At 40.1% G+C, this 24,572-nt stretch overlaps 4 protein-coding genes across 5 annotated transcripts in view; 2 read left to right on the plus strand and 2 right to left on the minus strand.

Annotated features, from left to right (window-relative positions):
- The window catches only part of OLAH (oleoyl-ACP hydrolase), a 28,133-nt gene extending 27,743 nt beyond the window's left edge, over positions 1-390 (plus strand). Inside the window, exon 9 of the mRNA XM_010300787.2 lies at positions 13-390. Within this exon, the coding sequence (XP_010299089.2) occupies positions 13-146 (134 nt within the window). The 3' untranslated portion in view covers positions 147-390. The remainder of the gene's footprint in view (positions 1-12) is intronic.
- A 126-nt stretch (positions 391-516) lies between these two features.
- ACBD7 (acyl-CoA binding domain containing 7) lies at positions 517-8,633 on the minus strand. Its single transcript, XM_010300675.2, has 4 exons — positions 8,421-8,633; positions 1,056-1,173; positions 890-952; positions 517-802 (listed from the first exon to the last, which is right to left on the minus strand). Exons 1-4 carry the CDS (start codon positions 8,430-8,432, stop codon positions 729-731), a joined length of 267 nt encoding a protein of 88 aa, XP_010298977.1. The 5' UTR covers positions 8,433-8,633; the 3' UTR covers positions 517-728.
- A 1,463-nt stretch (positions 8,634-10,096) lies between these two features.
- Positions 10,097-12,960, plus strand: RPP38 (ribonuclease P/MRP subunit p38). The gene is made up of 3 exons (XM_075746268.1): positions 10,097-10,243; positions 10,498-10,562; positions 11,909-12,960. The coding sequence occupies exon 3, from the start codon at positions 11,936-11,938 to the stop codon at positions 12,785-12,787; it is 852 nt and encodes a 283-aa protein (XP_075602383.1). The 5' UTR covers positions 10,097-10,243; positions 10,498-10,562; positions 11,909-11,935; the 3' UTR covers positions 12,788-12,960.
- Positions 12,961-16,041: 3,081 nt separating this feature from the next.
- NMT2 (N-myristoyltransferase 2) overlaps positions 16,042-24,572 on the minus strand; it is a 38,613-nt gene continuing 30,082 nt past the window's right edge. For both annotated transcript variants that reach the window (XM_075746266.1, XM_075746265.1), the window contains 4 exons: positions 23,652-23,822; positions 21,896-22,063; positions 17,732-17,869; positions 16,042-17,530 (listed from right to left, as the gene is read on the minus strand). In XM_075746266.1, coding sequence (XP_075602381.1) covers positions 17,510-17,530; positions 17,732-17,869; positions 21,896-22,063; positions 23,652-23,822 — 498 coding nt within the window. In that variant the 3' untranslated portion in view covers positions 16,042-17,509. The remainder of the gene's footprint in view (positions 17,531-17,731; positions 17,870-21,895; positions 22,064-23,651; positions 23,823-24,572) is intronic.

A 24,572-nucleotide genomic window follows, 5' to 3' on the forward strand; every position in this document is an offset into this window, starting at 1 on the left:
TATCTTTTTCAGCATGGCATGATCTAACGAGTGGCGATATTTCCTTTTACAAGCTTCCTGGAGGTCACTTTTATCTGCTGGAACCCTCTAATGAAATTTTCTTGACAAAACATATAACAAGATGTATAGAAAATGCTGGTCTTTGAGTATTTCCCTCTACTTTAATGGCAGAGGGTGTAAGATTTGTCCACAGCACTTCATAATAAGCCATTCTTTCTCTACAATTGCATGCAGTAATGCCTAAAAATTTTTCTGTTCCTCTACATGTTTACTGTAATCCTTTTAAAGGGGGAGTTTTTCTGATTTTTTTGAAAATAAACATTGTTGTTGGGACTTTACAAAGTTTTCATTTTTTCCCCTCTTATCATCTTTGCATGTGCACAAACCCTTCACTTCATTCTATAACCTCATTTGCAAAAAAATGACAGCTATGTTATTTTACTTTTAAAGCTCCTCTGTGTGCTTCTGTAGAAATACTAAACGTAATTTAGTACCCACAAAAATCCACAGTTCTTACAGAAAGCGTAATTTATTAGGCTCAAATTTATTTAGAATAAGATACAATCTAAAGTAGAGTATGTATGTAAATACCCTTTACAGTCAAACAAGTTATGCTTAAAAGATTATACTGTCAGACTATACAATAAGGAGTAGTATTGCAGTTCTCTCGACAGTCAGTTCATTAGCTACTGAAGAGTTAGTTATTAGTGGGAATTATTTTGAGTATTCTAGATCCCATATTTTTCTACCATTGCTTTTGCTTTAGAGATATAGGCATTCATGGCATCCTCCTTTGATAAACCTGCAAAGGAAAGTAGGAGTCATTATCTTTGCTCATTTATCATTCTATAAACATGACTACATGATGTAAATTTAACTGGTGTAACACCTTTTTTCAGGTTCCATGCCTCCCATTTGGCTTTGCCTTTCAAATCTAGCATTCCTGGACATTCTGCCAAAACAAATGCATACCTTTGATTATCATGCAGATTTATATAACATTTGCTTGATTTCATCAAGATAGGGGAGTAAATGTGAAGTATATATAGGAATACCAATATTAATATCTCCAACAGTAGCCTGTTTGTAGAATCCATAGAGTTCCTTCAGTTCTTCATCAGTTGGTCTTGTTTTTAATTTTTTGACATCTTCTGCAGCACCATCAAAGTCAGCCTGATGAAAGAAAAAAGTGTTAAGTTTTCCTCTCAAGAGGTGTGCTTAAACATTAAGTATAGTACACACAGTAGTACCATTAGATACTCTTAATTACTCACTTGGGTTTAGTGGTAAGTCTAGGCATTTTCCCATGAAATAAGCTTAACAAACAGTAAGTTATTAGAAAGGGAACTAGGCCTACTTAGCTGATAGGGTCAGGACTGCTAAAATAAGTAAACCTCTTTTTCCAACAGTTTTAAATGTGAACACTTGGAACCATTACAGACTGTCTAGTGTCAGGATATCTACAGGTACATTCATGCAAGCAGCATATACAATCAATGTGGCAGATGATACGTTTTTCAGTCACATTGGGGGTATAAAGGCGTTCACTGAATTTTACAGCCCAGCAGTAATCTCTGAATCCTTCTGGCCCTGACTGCATGGTGTTGACTCAAGTGGCAGAGCTCGAATACCCTCTGAGGGGTACTGGGCCCTTCCCCTTCATTTCCACTTCTTTGCTGACGGTGCAAGAGGTGACCAACAGTTGGCACAGAGGTACCGCATGGAGATGAGCAGTGCTGCTGCCAGGAACGCAACACCCAACTCTCAAACACAAGAGTGAAGTATAAATTCACTCCTTTCATCATCACGCATCTCACATTCACATCAATCCAAGGCTAGAGCTGTTACTCTCTTTATCTACTAGGTCTCAGGCTAGACTTTAGCATAGAGTTCAGAGTCCTGTTTAATGCCCAGGTGATTTCAGAGACAGCTTAGATTTTGTACAGTGACCCCAGTTTGGCTCATGAGTAAAGTTCCCAGATGCAAAACAGCAATTAAAATAAATCCTCAATCATCTTGTTTAAACTGCAGTTATAAATTCACAGAGCATTAGATGAGAAGGGTTCATGATGATAATCGACATCTCTAGTTCTGTCAGTTTATAGCACCCTTAAAAATGCAATGGAAGGAAAGCTCTTTAGACAAAAATCCTGCAGCAATGCAGAAGCTTATGAACAAATAATACCGCAGCTCAGCAAGAACCTCAGTGTTTGCATAGCCAACAAGCAGAAGCTTCCAGGATATTCCCACCAAGGCCTCCCAGAACCAAATGCCCAGTAGTGGATGCAGAAGTACAGAAAACATCTAGGGTGTTAAACCAGTCTTTATCAGATTTAAGGTTGAGCAATGCTGCTGTTATGTGAAGATATTTTGAATATAACAATCCTTCATTCTTTACTCAGTACAATACTAAGAATTAGCCAGATTCCAAGAGCCATTTGTCCGCTTAAAGCTCTGAAACTTGGTTATTCGATAAATTATATGACTGTCAGAGCTACCACATTACATTCTAAATCAAATGACTTCCAAATTATGTTCTTAAATCTAAAACTTTCATAGACTGAAGACATGGAACTATGCTTATGCAGTTTGTTCCTGGTTTAATAAAAATAATTCTCAATAAAATGCAACTATACTGTAGAATCATAGAAAAACACAAAGCTTTAAGTCCAAGTTTTTGTGTCTTATTTCTTTTAAGAACAAGTAAACACTGTGGATTTTTTTAAACCGACTAAATATTTGAGAGCACTGCAAGACAAATACAGATTTATTTCAGAATTAAAACCTAAAAGGCCCAGAATATGTTATAAATAATTTAGATAGATAAATCAAAATCATATGCTCCAGACTACATATAAAAGCTGAATCAATAATGTTAAAATGACCTTACAGCATCTCTTCTCAGCATTTTTGTTTCATATACTCTATTGTTTACTTAAAAAAAAATCAGCATTCTAGTAGGAATTAAACTGATCATGAAAAGTATTTTAATTGAAGCAACTGGATTTAGTTAGCTTGGATCAGAATTAAAAATGGATTATATGGACACAAAAGCTCTTTTGCTTCTTTGTTCTGGATAAAGAAAACATTAAATATTTTCTTCTACAATGTTTATGTCAGAAATATGAATCCTGATTATCTGTTTTCCTGAAAGGCTAGAAAACTGGAGTACAAGCTTTCTCACCACAGCTGACAGTAAATTGTTAAACATTTCATGAAGTGTCTTCTGTCCCAAATAACCAAAACAGTTAAGTAACATTTGAGGGGCTTGTTTGGCTCTGTGGTAAACACAAACTAAAGAGTTGCAGCTAAACTGAGGGTTTTTTTTAAAAAAAAAAAAAAAAAGTGTCTACATGATAATAAGTCCTTAAGCTTTCAGGCAGAAATTGGAGTAATACACAATTACTGCACAAATTACATATATGCTATACAAGCAGAACCTGTTCTTTGCATTGAAGTCAAATTCAGCTTTTCTGACAGCTGCAAGCTCTTGGAGTCGATACCACCTTGCTCCTCTCTATCTGCAGAATCGAGCACTCTTGACTGAGTCTCCCAAATACTGTAATGATACAGACAGTAGTAGTTACTCAATGTTCCCCTTAGAAGCCTGACAAAGTACAAATTCCACAGGTAGTAGCCTACAAATAGTCACACTGGTATAAGTAAATAAATCTTGGAAAGTCTGTGGAGGGTCTCATTTAAAAAGTAACCATATTAGCAGCTTAATGATTTAAATTAAATACTAATAAAAGCAAACGTTTCCCAAAAACCACTTCAAGCATCACTGAAGCGTCTAGTTGTTACCAACTAACTAAGCCTAAGGATTTCCTCTGTTCTTCCCATAAATGTAGTTTACCTCTGATCATCTTTTGCTTATTAATGGGAGGGACCCCTACCACAAGAAAGAAACTCAAGAGAACACGGCACTTAACAGCAAACGCTTTTCAGGACTGTATGAGGCTTAGGAGGTATACATAGCATAGTCCTCAACCTTCACAATATGTAGTGACCTTTTTGTAAAGTTACGCTAGTATTGAGAAGCCTTTTCTAACTTGTACATGGTGACATTTTACACTTTCTTTCAGACTGCATCTCCTTACTGCCATAAAACAAACTTTTTGAAATTATCTTAAAGTAGTAAGTGCTGTGGAGCAGGAGTTGTATATTCTGACAGGCCTGAACAACAAGTATTTCTGGCAATTTAGTTAACAAAATAATTTCAGTTTAATGTTTTAAATTAGCAATAGTGACATTAACATTGATGTAGATTCAGTACTTATTTATAAGTTCAGATACATATATTCCTGAATGGATGGTTTTGCTGTCTTGCTGGTGGTGAAATATCTCAACGTACATAGGTCAGGAGACACAGTTTTAGTACTGCCACAAAGTGGAAGTCAAGTAATTTTTGTTCTTCTAAAACCCCTCTAAATTGTGGACATTAAAAGGAAAAAGTTAAACAGAGAAACATTTTATGAACATAATTATACAAGAATGAAAATTTCAGATCAAATGTATTTCAGATCAAATCAGTAAATAATAACCCTTTAGAAATCTTCTGTCAGCTTGCCACGTTTTCACAATGCACGCAGTAGTACGATCTGATCCTTAAGGAATTCCCACTGCAAAATCTCTGTAGCCATGGCTGGACTGCCACAGTTGCAATATCTGAAATACCTGTGTGTAGCCACAGCTAATTTAATTTCTTCTTTAAATACTAAATCTGCTGAACAGCAATTAAGTAAAGAATGGTACAAAGAAATGCCTGCTAATTACTCTGTAAGCTTTGGCATTAGAATTTCATTGGACTTTATGAAGTTTACAGCACAAGCTATGACAGTATTTCTCTTAGGATCAGTTGTTAAGACTAATGTGAAAACTGTATATTCTCTACACCTACTTGTTCTTGATGCCATAGAAGAAAAATCCTTACAAACAAGAAAATCCTAATCTCTAATCAAATTTGAGAAATCGATTCTTTCTCCAGAAATGACAGCTTTGATAGCTTCTAGCTTAGGTGCAAACAAAAACATTTTGAATCCTGTATCATTCAATCTTTGGCTTATCCTAGATGTTCAAGAGAGAAGTATCTTTGGCCATAAAAGAAAAAACATGTGCTTTAGTTATTAATCACAGTTCAAAGTTCATGTGTGCTTCTTGTAAGCAATATAATAAAGTCCTCTCTGTGAGGCATTCCTAAGATTTGTAATATTAATATTCGCTTTCATGAAAGCCTTGCAATCTTTTTTTTTTTTTTCTTATGCAGCATTTTCTCTTGTTCTCCTTCTGTAGGGTAACTGTACCTGAATTTCCTCCAACCACCTGAAATGCTTCAGCAAGTTCAGATGTTAAGCTCATTTTTAATTTTTCACCACAAATTGCCAAGGGCCATAGAAAGTCAGTAAATAGCACTATCCTTCCTTTCAGAAGCAAAACCAGAAAGGTGAACACACACGTTTGAGGCCAGCAAGTCAACAACAGTGCAGGGAGAGAATTCAAAGCTTTGGGGCACGTGCACTCTGCCCTGTGCCTTAGGCATAACACAGCATGGGCACCTTCAGCCTGGTAGCACGGGGGTGCTATGACACGTCGCTATGAGCTAAAAAGGAGTCTGAACGCGTTGCACTTGCGAGACTGTTCGTATGACTTTTTACCTCACTATATTCCTTTGGCAGCTAGGTTGCTTATCCCTACATGACAGTAAGTCTGGTCCACTTTGTGCTTACCTCAGGGCAGGGGCAAGGACATGGGCTCTTACTGCAGAGGAACTCACATGCTCTGAATTTGCATCCTGGCTTACCTCAGAGTCACTCCAGACATGCCACACTGCTACGCAGTGTTTCAGACACCACAGCATTAGGATACGAAGGAGTTTTGTACTCAGGTACCAAAACTGGAGTTTAATTATGCAAAAACGCATGTCTACATAGGCACTAACAACAGCATTTTTAATAGATGTATAGCATTTATTATGGAGAAGGGCTCAACGAGGGGAAACAAAATCAGCAATTCAACTAACTTAGCACTGAATTAAAAATAGCATCTGAAAGAAACTGAACATCTTTGACACTCCTAAAAGCAAAGCATTTATACTCACACTGCTGGTATAGATGTATAAAAGGGATGTATGTTTGCTTACGAAAATAAATGTGATGGCCCACCACTCTATCTTATCTTCTTTTGTAGGTAAAATTTTATAAAAATGAGTATTTCATTCTTAATCCAAACACCAGTAACGTGACCTTCTTGACCATACCTATCCCTGACTCCTACATCACAGGTATCTCTTAATATTATCCATATACACACAAACAAAAGCAGCATTCACGCTCTGTTAACGGTGAGATTAAGAAGTGGTATCAATAATAAAATGTAACAGAATTGCAACAATTGATTAAACTTTAATTACATTTTTATCTTTGTCTTCATACTGTGGCTACTACTGCATGGAGCCTCTACCAGCATTGATGTACAAGGACCATTCAAGTCAGTGGCAATCTTCCACATGCCTTGAATTGTTTTCTGATCCAAGTCTCACAGTGAGAATGAACTAGAAGTATTGTTAGACTTGCACAAGACAAAAGATAACTCAAAAAAATACATTAAGAAACCATTAAGTTAATAAGTTTCTTATCTTCATATACTTTTATTCTATTTGGATCTATAGGCAAGTATCACAAGATACTATTTTTAAAATATACAAATGCATATCTTACACAGCAAGAAATAAGAAGAAATGAAAAGTAAATACTAAACATTTATTTCCTCACCTCCCTCTAGCCAATCATTGTGCACAGATTGTTGCTTAGGATTTGCTTGCTTACACAACATGCTTAGCAGCAGCCTATAAAAATATGATTTCCTTTTAATCATGTGCCGATAAAATTTCCTTTAACTCCCGAAATTAAAAGCATAAGTACATATACAGACATAAACATACACATACACACATGCATTAAAGATAAATGCATAAATCATCAGACTATTATCACATATTCCCTTTTATCAAAGAAAACAGCTTGAATGAATTCTTCATTTACAGTATTCTACCAGTTTGCAAAACTTATAATTCTTTTACAGCCTCCCTGATGAAAACATTATTTTATTCATTTTGCCCTCATTCCCATACAGCTTGATTCAATTAATTTTTATGGATATGGATGGTAGCTGACAACCAAAGTGACAGCGGATAGAAAACTTCTCTAATGTGAAATGCAGAATGTGTAGGATATCGTAATATTTCAACCACTGTTTTTTATGTGAAAGTATAACTGTATACAGCAATGAAATGGCATATCATACTGCACTCAGCTCTTTCTAATAGTGATTTATGGCTCACTGCTTAATCATCAGGCTAATAAATTGATTTTCTAGAGTGAATTCAAGGCAGAATAAAACAAACTATAATTCCAGTGATCACTAATTAAACAAAGGTGGTGTTAGGTTTGGGATTTGGCAATTCTGACCCACTGAAGAAATACAATTCTTCCTCTTAGCGGTAAAACACCACAATGAAACCTCTGTGCCATTCGACATAATTGCAGCTCAGAAGAAAATTGCTGAGCTACTGGCAATGCACTCCCTGCATCTAGGTCAGAGCATTATGTTGCTCACTCTTTGCAAAACATGCACACTAACCAAGCTGAGACAGACATTATAATGAGACCGGGATAAAAGGGCTTGCAAATCTTGAAGTGAAAGGGATAACAGAAAGCCTAACGAAGAAAAACAGTCTAATCCATCAGGACATGGGCAAGACAAGGGAAGTATTCATAGTTTGCTACAAAGGTAGGAAGGAGGCTAAAAGCCAGCAATGAAGATAATTTCCTCAAGAACTACTTAAATCTATAGTCAGAGAAAAGGTAGAAGGCAGCTCTCTAGCCAGAGAGTAGAAAGCAGAAGCTTTCCGACCGCAAAACAAGCCCATCAAAACGTACCACTCCAAAGATGCACACACTCTAAAAAAAACCTCCTTTAAAAGATATTCATACTTCCCAAATGCACATATACTGCTGCCTCAGTGTTAGCAGTTTCCCTCCTCCTTTTATAGCTGCAAGTAACAAGCTAGATCCTAAAAAAATAAACACGTACCTACCTTTCAGTGCGTAATCCAGTCCTAGCAAACTCAGATGCACACATAAAGAAAAATAATTCATGCATGCTCTGAACAGGTAAGGCTCAAAAAACCTAGATGACCTAGGAGCATTTCAAAATAAGCGGCATGTCTCTCACCCTCTAGTTGCAAACCTCCAAAGGCTTAGGCAAACTTCCCATGCCGCATGGTAACCTTGATTTTGCAGCAATAATCCTTACACTAAAGAAATACTGCTGTCTCTGACATGGCATCACACAGATGGACGGTGCATCTCTCCCTCTCCTCTACTTGCATGTCTCGTCTCACCAGATGCAGATTTGCTCACCTGGAGAGTCATGATGCTGCGAGGATGCCCAGAGAACGGCCTTGCTCCTTCTCCAGCAGGGACGCGGCGCTTCTGCCTCTGGGCTCCTGTGGCGTGAGCGCGGAGGCGGGGGCCGTGCTCCACGGAGGGCCTTGGGCTGGCTACGAGTGACCTCAGCTCGCCCGCCGCAGCAAAGCCGCGCTGGGGCAGGACATGGGGCTCGCCCCCACTGCGCCTCTCGGGACCTGCGGGGACAACTGAGCGGCTACAAATGGCGGGGGGGGGGGGGGGGGGGGGGGGCATTACACATTAAGCCCACACCAGTTTTTCAGAAAGCCTGAGCTTATTTCCATATCCCTGAGGATTAGGCCACCAGTCTGAGAGCAGAGATACAGCAAGATTTCCAAGCTATTTGTTTGAAAAAGGAATTTCTTGAATGATTTGAATTGCAACCAGCCCAGTTATTGCTACTGTTCCCTCTGCTGCAGCCCCTGCCTGTGCCCAGCCCTGCCCGGGACCTCACACCCTCCAGCTGCAACTCTGAGAAACGTGTGTTTCACTCCAGACGTAACATACACCAGCAGTCACACACACAAAATACCTTGAGAATACAGTTTTTTCTTTGCTCTACTAAATACAGAATAAAAACTTCAATATTAAATGAATTGATAAACTAGCCTACAACTGTAGCCATTAAAGGCTAATCTATTAATTCATAAATCCTTTATATTCATGCCTCTATACATTTATATTCATAATTCCTTGAGCATGGTTTAATCACAATACTACATGCTTCAGCATTTTTAAATCCACTAAATTCCACAAACCCACATAAAAAAGTGTTTCCCCTTAACTGCAGGTTAAATTAAGCCAGAACTTTACAAGAAAACAAACCAAGCAAATTTCAGTAAACAAACAGAGATTAAAAAAAAAATTGAAACCAACTCCATCGGCACTTGTCTGGAACACCGTGAAGCAGCGGTGCCGTTACTTTCACCGGGGAAGCTCTGCTCTTTCAGGTACAAGAGGTTGCAGCAACCGTGTTGTGCACGAAGGTAAATAGAGAAACTCAACGTGTTTGTAAGGATTTGTTAATGGCTCACGGCAGATTGTGGGAAACACTGAGCGTAACCACTTCTTGTCATCTGACTGTTACAGAATACGATGTATGCACACAATACCTCACATATTAAACGGCGGCGAGAAACGCCCCTATTGCTGCAAAGCCCCAGTGAAGCACTTGTTGACTTGACCCGGCCACGATTTCACTAGATGAGGCACGACAGAGCAGATCTACTATCCCCTATAAAACATTTTATGGTACCATTCAAAATGAGGAGACGCCAGTGCTAAACCTGCGGCGAGACCCGCCAAGCGCAGGCCTCCAGCATCAGCACTTTGACGCTGCCTTCCATCAGACGGCAACGCGCTATTTCTCTCTGCAGCGCTGACCGCAGCCGGGGGGCAGCGGGCGGCACCCGGGGAGCCCGGCCCGCCTCGCCCCGCCCCGCTGGGACTCGGGGGTCGGTGGCTCCGCTCCGCACTCGCCGCCCGCGGCTAGCGGGGCATTTCCCAGCCCGCCGAGCTACACGCTCCCTGCTCCCCTCCATCGCCATCTTCCGCCGGGCCGCCCCCGGCCTGCACCCCACACCCCCCAGCCCGCTCCGGGCACAACCCACAGGGCGGAAGGACCTGCTCCGTCCCGCCGGGCGGTGGCGGCTGACGGAAGAGCCCGCCGTGTCGGCGCGGAGGCGGGCTGAGGGGCGGAGTGGGGCCGGGCCGGGCCGGGCGCTGACGTGCTGCGGCCGACCGCGTGTGCCCGGGGACCGGGGCGGCCGGCGGAGGTAGGGCTTGCCGGCGGGAGCGCAGCGGTTGCGGGCCGGGCTCTGCTGCAACCCGCTTCCGCAGTGGCGGCAGTCTGGGCCTGGCCCGGCCTGCAGCTGCTCCGTGGGCGGATAGGGGTCTGACGGCCCCGGGGAGGCGGCTCCTGCGGGCCAGGCCGTGAGGTGAAGGGGCCGAGGGAGGCCGGCGGAGCGCTCTCCCTGAAAGATCCGCCGCTTCTAGTGGAGCCGTGTTTTAATCCGCGTTTCCTTGTCAGGAGCCGACTGAAGGCGTTCACGGAGCGTTCTGGGGAGCAGGCATGTGGAGAGGGGTTTGGCGGAGGTAAGCGTGGGCCCTGCCTCCTGTGTCTCCCATCCGCAGGAAGCGCGACACTGCTGTGAGCTGGGGGAGCTTAGTGGTTTGGGGATTTTGCCTCGCTGCTTTATTTCCTATTCCTGCGTGCTTGTTTTCCTCAGTAGTGCCCGGTTTGAAAAGAAAAAATGTAATCTTTGAACTGTGAAATCTCTCATGTTTTGCTCCTTTCTGATACGCAAGTCTGTTGTTGACTTTGCTTGATACCCCTTATAAAAGGTCATCAGAGCATCCCTAAGTGAAAGCTTTTAAAAATGATAACCCAGAACTCTTTTTTTTAAACGTATCATAAGGTTCCAATTCTAACTCAGTTACACATAAGATTTCTATAGGTCATTTCCATTCTTTAGTTGTTTCCACATTTTGTTTGTTGCTACTGTGATGGTAAGCAAAAGGGATTAGATAACTGCATGGACAATAGCTCCATAAAGGAATAATAAAACAAGTCGGCGGATCTTCCATCCCTGATGCATCCATTCTGGGTGCTTGGGAGCAGAGGGGAATGGATGGCAGTTACCAAGGCCTGTAATCAGGCCTACCTTCATGTCTTCACTGTTACTCTGGACTAGGTCAGTCAGAGCTCAAACAATTATTCTTTCTCTGCTCCTGTTTCATTTTTCTTTCTCAAAGGCATGGTCTAGGTGACACAAAAGTAAAAGAACCCTTCTGAACTTTCTGGAGGCCTGTATTGTCTTCCTTCACTGAAAGTGTAAATTTAAATAGAGTCTGCAGATTTCTATCATAACTTCTAAATGCAGGACATGGATAAAGAATTAAAAGGCAAATTAAAGTTTTAAAAAACCTAAAGAAATTCAGGCACTTGGAGCTTGTTTCATGTTGTAATTCTGGTTTTGGGTTGTTTTTTCTTTTCATGTCATAATAGTGCTAAAATGCAGCTGTGCCACAGTGAAAATTGAGTGGTCCTTCAACTTGTGGTTCAGGGGGGGCTTTTTTAAAAAAGTTTGTTTGGTTTGGGGGGGCGGGAATTGTGTTTGGTTTTTATTTTTTAAATCTGTAATACCTCTACCTGCTTGCATTCAGCTTTAGAAGGGTCTCTTGTCACTGGTGTTGCCTTGCTGTTCAGACTGCTGGGGTGTTTTATTTATTTTTTAAAAAAATGCAGCACAGCCTATGCCTTGTGGAAGATTTGTTAAGGATTAGCACTGAGTTAATGTGAGGAGGGTGAGTTGCCAGTATCACTTTGGGATGTGATATTTCTCTTCGGCATTCCCCAGAGAAGCTTCTGGTAGTGATGTCCACAGCAAGCAGTACAGTATTTGAACTAATGTTTACCTCTTTCTTCCCTTCACAACTAGAGTGGCAAAACACCAAAGAACCTCAGGATGGCTGTAGTTCAGCGAGGGACGGCAACACTTCGTAAAGCGAAGAAAATCACTGTAAAAACATGTCTAGATAACCCCTTTGTTTTTCAGTGGAAAACCATAGATGGAGAAGACATGCATTTTATACTACAGACTTTAGAAGAGAGGATTAAACATATTGGACTTAAAAAGATTGAGACTCCAAGAAAGAAAAAACGTTCCCTTACAAAAAAACAAATGGAAAGAAAGCGTGATGCTAGCACCAATGAACTCCCTAAAGAAGAGGAAACAGAAGGCCATCGACAAAAATTAGGATGGACTGATATAAGTATCAGAAGGCAGCTTGCTATTGGAGTTAACGAAGTTACAAAAGCATTGGAGAGAAACGAACTACTTCTCTTGCTGGTGTGCAAGTCTGCAAAACCTGCCATGATCACGTCACACCTTATTCAGCTGAGTGCAAGTCGAGCCACACCAGCAGGCCAGGTTCCCCGTCTCAGTGAAACACTTGCACCACTTCTTGGCCTAACATCCATTTTAGCACTAGGCTTTAAAAAGCAGTCTGATAAATTTACTGAAGCAATAGAAGCAATAGTTCCAAAGATACCAGCTTTGGAAGTGCCATGGTTTCAGTACAGAAGTGAGGAATTGGTGGCTTATGCACATACAGATACTTCAGAAAATCAGGAACCTGAGCAGCTTGTAGATGTGCTGAGCAATGAGCTCACAAGCCAGAAGCGAAAGCGTGCAGAAAGCAATCAGCTCGACCTTTCAAATGTAGTTTTACAGCCTTTGAAAATCAAGAAACTTGTTCCAAACCCAAATAAGATAAAGAAACCACCTCGCAAAAAGAAAAAAGCTTTTTCAGCCTAACTGGTTTTAGTTTGGTTCTTCGTATTAAACTGATTTTTTTAATGCAGTATGGAGTACAGCTCTAACTGAACTATTTCATTAGGCTTTACACTGTAAAGCACTTGAATACCAGGTGAACTTTATGTTGCATTCAGTTGAGGTACTTTCTGCTTTAATAAACAATATTGCTCAAACTTGGGTGTGAGTCTTTACCTGAGGGTAAATATTTCATTTGGAGTTGAAAATCACAGAGTTGAAAATCAGTAACGCATATGCCAAAGTAATTTAAGACATAAGTACATCTTTGGAATTAATGCAAACCATTAAGTGAACTTTGTATTTTTATACAGACGAACATGCTTCAAGCAAAAGAGATGGGAGTTAAGTATAATTAGTCAAACAAATCAATACCAAAACTGAAAGTTTATTTAAACAAAGGTCCATGCCGGTATAACTTTTTTAAAGCTGGTTCAATGCTTGTTTCAAGTACACAGCTGTAACAGCACAGGCAGACGTCCCTTTTTAACTTTCCTAGTTTGCTCTGCTGAACAAGAAACTTGTTTTGGTCAAGAATGTATGCAGACTGGAGTTCCATCTAATTGGTGGTGTCCAATATGCCGATGGAAAAACTTTTTATTTTCAAATACAGAACAAAACCAAATTACTACTGCTGCATTTTGAAAAAAAGACTTCCATATGCAAGCTATTAACATGTCCCATGCAAAAATGTAAAGTAACCTAAACTCCATTTGATTCCTAAATGGAATCTAAAATTATTTCCCAGGAAATTGAGAAGCCATATACTGTTGTATGTAAAGTAGATGACAGCTATGACCACTACAAGACTGAAAACATACCACATCATAACTTTTGAGTTTCCTTTAGTTTTACTGAGGACTACAAACAGTTTCCTAATGAGACAGTTGTGTTGTAGGAAGGAAAGGGAATAGTGCTACAATTCAGATAATCAGCCTAGGACTTGGTGCTCTATATTTTATGCAAAAGTCAGTACGGTACTGTAGAAGAAAGCGTGAAATACCTTAACTGAGTTACCTGGTTGTTCCTTAAAGATGGAATTTACATGCTGTAGTTTTCAGGGATTTGCTAATCTAGACTTCCAGTGCCATCAGATAGCTGATCTGCATTTTGGATTTATTTAAGAGTGACTAGTTCATGATGCCAACTACGAAGGGAGACAGCAGCAATGATTCTGTAGTCATCATGCTCCCTGAAGTTTAAACAGAACTAAGACATTTCATGCCCAGATTTTTGCCTTCCCTGCCTGAGGGTGGCAAGAAGACATGAGGGGTTTTTTTGCCTTGCTTCATAGTCCTTCATACATGTCCTTTGTTCTGGCTTTTTGGATGCCTAAAACTTGGAAGGCATGCTAGCACGAGTGTATTTCATTCCCATGCTGGCTAACTGTAGCATTTAAATCTCAGCCTTTAAACAGAGCATGAGGATAAGCTTTGGTAAAGAACATAAGCGCAACAATCATCTTTCAAGCACTTTGCTGCCTGCCCAGGTCTATAGCTCTCTTCAGGGATTTGTGTCCCCCTCCACAGATAGGAAGTTAATCCAGGAAAGAACTTAGAGATGTTTCAAAAGCCTGGTGGGAAAGATGGTGCAGTGAGGTTTAAGTTTGCCAGCCTTTGGGAAACCATCTATTAGGCTCTGAGGAATCTCACCTGGTAGCTGTTCAGAGCAAGCCTAATGCATGGACAGGTTCAACTTCGGAAACCAAAGAGCCTCTCCTGAGCTGCTGACAGTGGCACCACATGGGTAATAACCTTTTGTTAAGTACCTGCTTAGGGAGCGAGAGTGAGCTGCCACGATTTCCACCTCCCGAGTATCTGTCCTGTGGCGTGGGTGCAGGCTGGGACACCTTCAAGATTCATGTCCTCTTGATGCTGTGATACTTCAGCGAAGAACATGGCTAGCCAAAAGGTGTGAGCATTCCACAGGGACAGAAGAGACCATGTTGGATTATACAGCTGTAGGTAACACAAAGGTTCATGAACAGACCTCTCCAGGAGCTGCCCCTACACTCAGGCCCAGATGCCGGCTTCCCTCATGCTCCCGGGCCAGGGAAGTTTTCTCTCTCAGCTACAGCGCTGCACAGCTTCTACAGTAGCACGACTCTGCCCTCCTCCCCCTCAGTTAACATGCAGTGTGAGCCAGAAGATGAGACAGAGAAGTTTACCCCTCAGAAGCGAATGGCACCATTATCCCGGAAGACAGCACAAGAGTGGCCGCACTCCTTCCTTCACATGCAATGACCCCAGGATTAGGGCAGAAAGCCAGGCTGCAGGAAACCCAGGTTCAAGTCTGTCTTCTACCTGGACATATTTTGTCCTGTCGTGGCTTCAACACATTTCTAAACAAAAGTACTGGGGAGGATTGGCCTTCCAATTTCAGAGAAGAGAGGAGAAAAGAAAATGTCTGCGTACCATTTCTTCCACTTGCATGTTTTTGAGGGGAGGGAAGGCAGAGAACATGAGCATCTCTTTCACTTGGCGTTCAAGACCACCCATCCAGATTAGGGAGAGCTGGGCTGTGATCATCTCTTAGCAAGGCAGTACGTTAGCCATGAGGACAGCGCTATGCCCTGCTGTCCCACCTCACAGTAGGCAACAGCTGAGCAAGGATTGCCCACGCTCTGCCTTTAGAGCAGAAGCAGAACACACTCAGCCCCTTGGTGAACCTCATCCTCATCCCAGCGGGTTCGAAGGCGAATGCCCATCCAGGAAGGCACCTTCCTGCCTTTTGGGAGTTAAGAACTTAAGTCTTCGATGGAGCTGAGATTAAATCCTTCTTGTTACCTCAGATATCACTACCCTCAATTACATTTTCAGGCACTTAATTCTGCTCAGGCCTCACACAGGGAGTCCGAGCTCCCTCTGCACCATCTATTGTGATTGCTACTATCAGACAGGCAAGTATCAGAGTGGTCAAAGTGGTAAAGCCCAACTGCACTATTAGGTGTCCGAAAGATCTCCTTTGAAGCCTTTTTCAAATCATGAGGTTCCAAGCTGGTGCACACTCAGGGGTCAGACAAACCACATTCAATCCCTTCCTTTGTTTGAAGGAGGTTGAATGCTTTAATCACAGAGCTAGAATGCAGTAAGAGAAAGTATTTAACACTGTCTCTAGGGCGGAATCCTCTCACCACAATCCAGTACGAAACCAAACCACAAACCATTCACACACTGGAAAAGGAGCAGGAAGAAAGAAAAACCCCACTGCTGGAAGGAGGTGGGTAGAGCTAGCAGTTATGAAGAACAGACAAATTTATCTTCATCCAAACTGATGTTTTCAGGTACAGAATTCAACTTTCAGCAAAATCTGCTGTCAGAATTACAGGCATGTTTAAAAGGAAAGTTTAGACATTTGCATTTCATGAGATATTCAAGTCACATTCAGAAGATGCTCACAGCACAGAGGCTTCACTACCACAATTTGGCACTTTCAGCTAGAACAGTTTCTTACTGCAGATTTTCTTGGTGCTCACGTTACTGCAGCATCCGTGAGCTCAAAGAACTGCTATCATATCTAGCTACGACACTACGCTGGAACCCATATAAAGTGCTTCAGAAGCCACTCTGGGTGCCGAGCATTCATGAGGGAATTAAAACAGCTCCCCCCAACAACAGAGATCAGCCCTCCTACATTTCAGGAAGCGCAGTACAGAGACTTCCAAGGACTAAAGGCAAAGCATTTCTCTTTTGCTTACCAGCCACATATATAGCAAAACTTCTTGTTCCAAAGTCAGGATAAAAACACTACCAGGAACAATTTATGAATACGTATTTACACAAGATACTTTTCATTAGAATTACAGACTTCATAGGAAATCAAAGTAGACAAAGGAATATGTGCAATTTCGCAGAAGCATCGAAAACATTCAAACTATAAATATCCTGATAGCACTACTAAAATTCTTAGTTTTACACACAGGCTGATGTTATTCTACTGAGGAAAAACTAAGGTTTTGTGCCACAACTGTAAATTAAGTACAGTAATGTATTATCATTCTGGCAACATAGATAACACCTGCACTGAACAGTGCGATACTGTTAAATCAATCCACTGATCTATTGAAGATCAAAGTACAAATCTGTATTTTTATTGATTTGGCAGCGTTGCTTATGGAGAAACAAATGCACTAGTTAAACCAGTACATTGTCATACTGCTCCAGTTACAAAAACATCCAGGACTTTCATAGAGCTACAAACGTATCGTACGTCATGATTTTCCCCCAAATGATGATATCCATGTGAAGTAAATAAGCAAAGATACTCAAGTTTGTATCCTTCATTCTGTTACACTGACGAACATACACCACCACTTAATAAATAGAAATGCAGCAGTTCATCCACATAATAGCAAATATTTTTGTACCCTAATCCACCACTGAAGTTCAGTTTGTACAAAACAGTCTTTTCTACAGAGTGGAAAAAAAATACCTTCTTCTCATCAAGGTGCAAGCTAAGCTTTGAAAATTAAATGAATGTGCTTTTATTCTTTTCATGGACAATAAAAGAGTTTCATGGACCTTCTGATCTATCTGAAAAATGCATAAATTTGGTCACATATGGATGTCTTCATTGTTCAGGTTTAATGGACTATTTCAGTATCACTGTCGTTGTGCTTTTACTCCTCTTGAACAATACTGTTCCAAGAGTTATGGAGATCAAATTAACTCAAACGATGACCTCAGAGTTCTAGAAACATAAGTGTCCTCATTGTAATACAAGACCAACCTAAAGGAAGAAGAAAAATATAGTATTTTAGTTCAAGTATGGCAATAAATCTAAACATCATTAGTTTTCTGCACCTCAATTATGGATCTTAAATATGACCAATTAAAAAAGTTATTTTAAAACTTCTGCCCATTTTGGCCAGTGTAAATTAATGTACCATTATACCCAACAGAATTCAGAAGCTCTTTTTTTCTCCCTTACCTTTTCGGATTCCATGCCAGGACACCTCCAGTTGTACAAATAATACTGCAAATTTCCATCTCCAATCCCAAACTTGAGTTTTTCCAGGAATGTTTTGTTTTCCATTAAGTCTAGTGCATTGAACACATCAAATCCTTTCTGGCAATAGCAAAACATTTTTTAGATTTTACTTTTTAAAGTTTCAAATTATGCACAAATTATACTTTACACAGTGGCATACAATATCCAAGAGACTATGCTAATTAAGTGGAAAAAAAGACAAGGGAATAAATCTTGCCTTTTAATTAGGTACACTCACAAAGAAATTTTCCCAATAAGAAGAGAAGTATAAGGCACAACCGTGCTTGAAGATTATCTCCAAAAGGGTAGGAATTTTAAAGCCATTTTCAGGGGTAAAGGTCTGAAGAGTCCCTAAAGCATTATCCATTATTTTATTGTTATAGATATGCATTTTTTACAGCCACAGTGTTTTGACACACATAGCCTATTCCAGCTAAAGCTGCATAAATACAGGTCATGGTGTTTTTCAGCCATTTATCATTCTGTTAATGACAAACACTACATTTTGTGATTCAGTCCTTTTCTGAAATGCCATTGTCTTTAGAACTCTGATCCTTCACATGCTACTCTTCCTCCCCTGCTCATGTACCCCCTACCAACTCCTCATCAACCTCCCAAATTCACCACTCAGCCATTTTGCTCTCAGAACAGCCACGTCGCCAAATTAGTCTCAGGGTTTTGTGTGGCAACACAAACATACTCAAATCCCAAGTCACAGCGAACTCTTACAAACAACATAAAAGCAAGGCCAGTTAAGCCATCAGTGACAATCATCATGTATGAATAGCTGAATTTTCTTGGGGGTCTGGATGTAAAAGTCCATTTATTTGCAATTAAGCACAAGGGAGTCTGATCTAAGATCAGAGCCTTAGCAGCACAAAGGCAGTGTGGCAGCAGGACTTTCTATACTCTCAGATAATAGTAAGTTACAAAACAATAATGCTCAGTTACTTAAGCACAAGAAGATGATAAGGAACATTCTTCACTTACTATAAAAACTAGATTTTTTTTCCTTTTAAGTTAAGGACCTCATATTACAAAAAAAAGGAGGTTGAAGAAAAAGAGCATTTTAAGCTCTCCATCAGTTTAAGACTATTTAAGAGAAAGTCACAAAGCACAGACAGTGAGTTTAGTAAGGTTCCCCACTACCTTACACAAAGATCATTCTGTGTGCAGATGAAGCTATGCTAAGTTAAATGAGCTGTGAAACACACACAGAAACAAGACAAATAAGGTGGCAAGGACTGGATGCTCGGCATCTAAAGTAGTAAATTTTGAAATATTCCAAGTTCGTAATAGATAGTAACAGAAATCTCAGAAGGCGGGAAGGAAGCAAGGGAGAATACAGACACACTAATGAAGCTCTGCAATTAAGCACTCAAAATTCAAATAAATTATAAAGGCTACAGATGTAATTTTAATTCAGCATCAGCAGATTAGGTTCAGGTTAATATCTTCTGAAAGATATAAAAAAGTTCCTGTTCAAAGATACTTGTTCCACAGCTCTGTCAGACCATTAAAGCAGACTCAGAAGTGAAACTCTTTCCTGTTTATAAGCTCTCTCCTATTCTAGATCTAGAAACTTAGTGTCAGCTTCAACAATAAAATACACACGGTTTTGGAGGGATTATTCTGCTGCAAAACCCACTCTCCATGTAGAGTACATGGAACCTTAGTACATAACTCCAAATTTTGCTTCTGCTTTGGAGGTCAGGCATTTTGTCCTATAATTGCCAAGATTTTACTAGACTTAGTTCTAAGCTAATTTTATATGGTGTAATATGAAGATAAAAATCAACATTAAACTGACATGCAAACCCTGAAAATAATTTGCTGAGTTGAATTTGTACCTCCAAAATGCATTCTTTGGGAGTAAAAGTACAGAAAGGACTGTGGTGGGTTGTCCCTAGCCAGGAGCCAAACACCGATCCAGCCTGTCGCTCGCTCCTGTTCCATGGAATGGGGAGAAAATAGAAGGAAGGCAGGACGACTTTTGAATCAAAATAATGACAATTTAAAGCAAAAGCTGCACGCACAAGCAAAGCAAAAAGAGGAATTAATTCACTAATTCCCATTGGCAGGCAGATGTCAAGCCACTTCCTGGAAAGCAAAGTCTCAGCATGCATAATGGTGGTTTGGGAAGATAATTGCCATAACCAGGAACATCCCCCCTTCCTCCTTCTTTCCTTTGGCCTTTATTGAAGAGCACACCACCATAAGGTATGGAATATCTCTTTGGTCAGTTAGGGTCAGCTGTCCTGGCTGTGTCCCCTCCCAACTCCTTGCCCACTCTCAGCCTACTCACTGGGGGTGAAAAAGAGGAAGCCTTGAGACTGTGCAAGCACTGTTCAGCAACAGCCAAAACACCGGTGTGTTGTCAGCCCTGTTTCAGTTACAAAGCGCAGCACCATACAGGCTGCTAGGAATAAAGTTAACTCCATTCCAGCCAGACCCAGTACGTTTGTAAACAAAAAGCTGTGAATAGGAGTACGTTTATTACTTCTCTTCCCTTGCCTCACCTGTCCTCATCTAGAAGTCCAAGTGCCAGATCTGCAAATGTAATCAGGCATCTAATGATGCAGACAGGCCCAGCAGGTACTTTGGAAATCCCAAAGTGTCTGAATTCCAGTGTTCTAACTATATGATCCATTTAAAAGAAAAGAATCGCAGTCACATTCAGAGAGAAATGTAGACAGGGGAAGGTGCAAAGCCTTGTGGTTAGACCACATAACTGCTTCCTTACCCTTTCCATCCATGGCCTGGTGAATGGCCAGCCACTCGGCTCCCTATGCCACACTTCAAATGGAGACCAACGTTTATTCCTTTTTCCACTTTGACTTTTAAGAGTAATAGTTTATTCCTTTTTCCACTTTGACTTTTAAGAGTAATAGTACTAGTATTTTTATCCACTTATGAAAATTATACTAGCCACCTTCCTGTATCATCATATATCTTTATACCTTTCAAAGGCTGTCTCTGAACTTCCGTTAGTATTATTCCAGAGCCTGAATAATAGGGTTCTATATTCCCCATGACTATCCAGGAGTCTAAACAGACAGAGCCTTTGCAGACCATCACTGGCTTCATACAGGATCAACACAGAAATCCCCGTGCCACGTGCAGGGCAGACAGCTCTGAACATGGTCAGCTGGAGCACAGCTAACATTTCCTTGCACTGAGCATTCATCTGGCAGGTGTAATAAATACCACAAGCAATGCGGCAGCAACACTTCAGCCAGGAGGGGCAAGCTTCAAGCATGAGGAGCAGAAAACATGCCCATGATCTGCAGTGTGTTGGGCATGGTTGCTAGAATGGATGGTTATCAGCCTGTGCAGTGCTGTGAATTGCCAGGGCTAAACGGGTCTCTGAGAATTCGTTCAGAGTGCTGGGATGTGCATCACCTGCACAGCTCTGTGCCACAGACTACGTTGCCAGTGGTGCTTGCAACTGCACTCCCATGAAACCCTGACGATTAAGGGCTGAGTGTTAGTTTTTCATCAGACAGCACTAAACTCTTACAATTCTTATGTTAAAAACATCATTTGTAGTCTCTTCCCTTCCATTCAACTAAATAATCTATCAATGTAATTCCATGCATGAAGGTGTGCTTAGAAACTACAACATGACAGCACGTACAGAGCTTTACAGACAGCAATTAGTAACAAGATAAAATGATAAAACTTGCATAAATAAACTTTTTCATTTTGTAGAAATAAAAATTAAACAAGCAAAAAAAAAAAGTATTTAACAGAACTTATTAACTCATCTCCAAAGGAAACTATTTTAGTGATATTTTCCATTCTTCTGAATATGGTCATCAGTGTGCTCTTGGATGTTTACACAGTTCAAGCTATTGCAAACACTTGATCTTCATGCACTTGTCACTCTCTAGCATCACTCAAAGTAAAAAGGAAAAACAAGCATAGTGTTTTACATTTTAATATATATATAGTATGTGTCTCATCAACTGCACTCTGTGCTGTAGACAGTAAAAGAAAACAATGCCATGGCATGGATAAATTGCTGCTAGTTATTATCTTGCCACCGCACCTAAGAATACTTTTGTGAAAGAAGAAGGAAAAAAACCCCACCCCACAACTTACCAATTTAGCTATAATGAGTGCATCATTCATTAAATCCAAGAGGGGAGTCTCTGTATGAATATTGTAGAAGGAATAGGCAGCTTTGAGGCTTTTATGAACAGGATGGTGCATCACTGTTGAAGGTAATGTGTAGAAACTCAGGAAGTCTGTTAAAATACCATTTGAGCCCTACAAAAGAAAAAAAAAGTCAATAAAGAAGTAACCACTCAGTTGTTGTTTAGGCTAACGTGGCAGTTCTACAGAAAGTAATAAATGCAGCACAGTTTTGCACACCGTAAGTTTTTAAACACTAACAAACCTACTATGTTTTGCATAGTGAAAAACAAGTTCAAGAGAGTGTAAAACAAGCAAGTGAAGACTGTGCTGTTCAGTTAGAATGTCACCATCAGGGGCACACTCATGCTCATCCTGGTGCTTGTGGACTCTTCTGTAGGCTTCAACTTGCCAACAAGCCAAAGAACAACTCGGGGAGGGGAGAAGAGGGGGTGGAAAAAGAAGGATGGACAATAAATTAAATTAGACCCACCACAAAGTAAGTAGAAAGCTAAGCTTGGACAATGACAACATGAGCAGGACCTCTCATCTCCAGCAGCAATAAGTTTCTAAATTTAGCTGAGACTCCTGCAGAAATTCAGGTTGCAATGTGGGAACACTGAGCCTCACAACCTGCAGCTTCCATGAGGAGCTGGTAGGTTTAAGGATGTTAGTGCTGATCATTTTCAAATAACCTTATCACTTTAAACAAAGTGATACACTATCTAAATACGATGTCTATAACTGATTTAGCATGGACTCAAAAGGAAGAGTGTATCTTTCTCCACTAGATTTATCGCAGCTATTCCAACTATGCCTTGGAGATTTCGATCCAAATGTTAATCTATTCCTTATTTTGTGAGAAGCGTTGGGACGACAGGTTGGATGAAGGGTGCAGGTGGTAGGACGGGAAGGGAAGAGTAAGTGGTAGGAACAGATGATGCTCTCTACCTTGTTAGTGGGCAAAGATTATAATTTTCAAGATAATTAAACTCCTAGCTGACAGCAACTCACGACAGCACCAAGGGATGTTAACTTTTACTTCTCTATTTTACATATACTCATGCATATATGTGTGTGTGTGTGTATATATATATACACACACCCCCACACACACAAAAATTCATACACATATATACACACACAATTTTACTAGAAAAAAATATATTTTACTGAAGCAAACCATCAAAAAATGTAATTCCCCCAGCAGCTACCGCTAAAATTGGTTTTAAAAATGAAGAATTTTGAACTGCTGTATGGCAGAAACTTAGACACCCGAGAGAATGATACTGAATTCAAACCAAATCCTTATCTCAGTCATTATACAATTTTTCCTTTTTTCTAGAAAAGGAGATTTGAAGACCACTGCTTATTATCATGTTGTATCTCTATGGAACAAAAAAAAAAAGGAAGAATGCAGGTGCAAGGGTTGTTTTTAAAATATGTAAGGTTCTTTGCTGTAATATTTTCAAGATAGTGGTATTTTCAGATTTCAAAATTCTTCTTTAAAATATCCTGTTATAAGAGCACTGCAGTTTATCACAACCAAACATTTTCTTATTAACAGAATGCAATACAAAGAACAAAGCTTGGAATCATGGTATCAAATTCTACCTATAACACATTTTTCATACTGTCCACATTTTAAAAACTTTATGCTGATATGAACTTTTGTAAGTGGCATTCACATAAACATTCATGAAGTAGTTAGGGCATGTTTTACCTCTACTACGTAAGTGTCAATAATATGATCCCGAGGCAGGAACCAGTGGGCTACCTCTTCTTCATCCATCACAGGAGCAAGATTAAACTGTTTCAAGTAAGTGTTGATTAATTCTTGTACTGCTTTAGTATCTTTTTGTTCCATTGGTCTCAAACCTGAAGTCTTTGTGGCCTTATTGTAACAAAAGAAAAATAAATCTTGAAAGGAAAACTGCATACACAGCAGAGGCTGAAAGTAGGTTGCAGAGTCATTCCACGTGCTATAATGCATGCATTATTAGCCTACTTTACCCCAGCCACCTAATTCATTATGCTATTTTACAAACAGCTTTCAATCAGAATTCCCTCTCTCCTAATTATTGAGACAGTCTGGGGCACTTCAATCTTTGTGTTTCATTACTGAAACAACTTCATTTCTCCAGAGAAAGAGATACCATTGCTAACAGCCTAGACTTCACGCATTTTGTATTATTTTTATTTTTTTAGGTCAGTCTTTATTTCTTTTCTTCTTCTAAACTACCTAGGGCCCAGACACAGAAACAAAACATAAAGCAACTTGCCTATCAGGAGTTAATCTGAAGACAAGAACACTTGCGATTCAAACTTCTGAAAATTACAGTCAAGCTATAAACCAAAAGTCAGCTGATAAAGTTTAATTAGAAATCAGTTAACAAAATAAATCCACCTATTCTTAACACTTGCAAACTCCCTTGCTAACTCAACTTTCTGTACAGGCACAACTGCTGTTCTGTTAACAAGCAAGCTTCTCATAACTTATAGCTGCCTGAAATTAAAAACCCACAGTATTTTAACAAATAAAGTTATTTATTTGACTTTGAAAACCAGAAGAGGAAAAAAATTGCTTTCCAGTAGTATGCAATTAATGTTTAAACAAGAAAAAAGTGATTAAAGATTTCCCCCC

The sequence above is a fragment of the Balearica regulorum genome, chromosome 2 (genome assembly GCF_011004875.1).
Source record: "Balearica regulorum gibbericeps isolate bBalReg1 chromosome 2, bBalReg1.pri, whole genome shotgun sequence".
In the NCBI taxonomy this organism is placed as follows: domain Eukaryota; kingdom Metazoa; phylum Chordata; class Aves; order Gruiformes; family Gruidae; genus Balearica; species Balearica regulorum.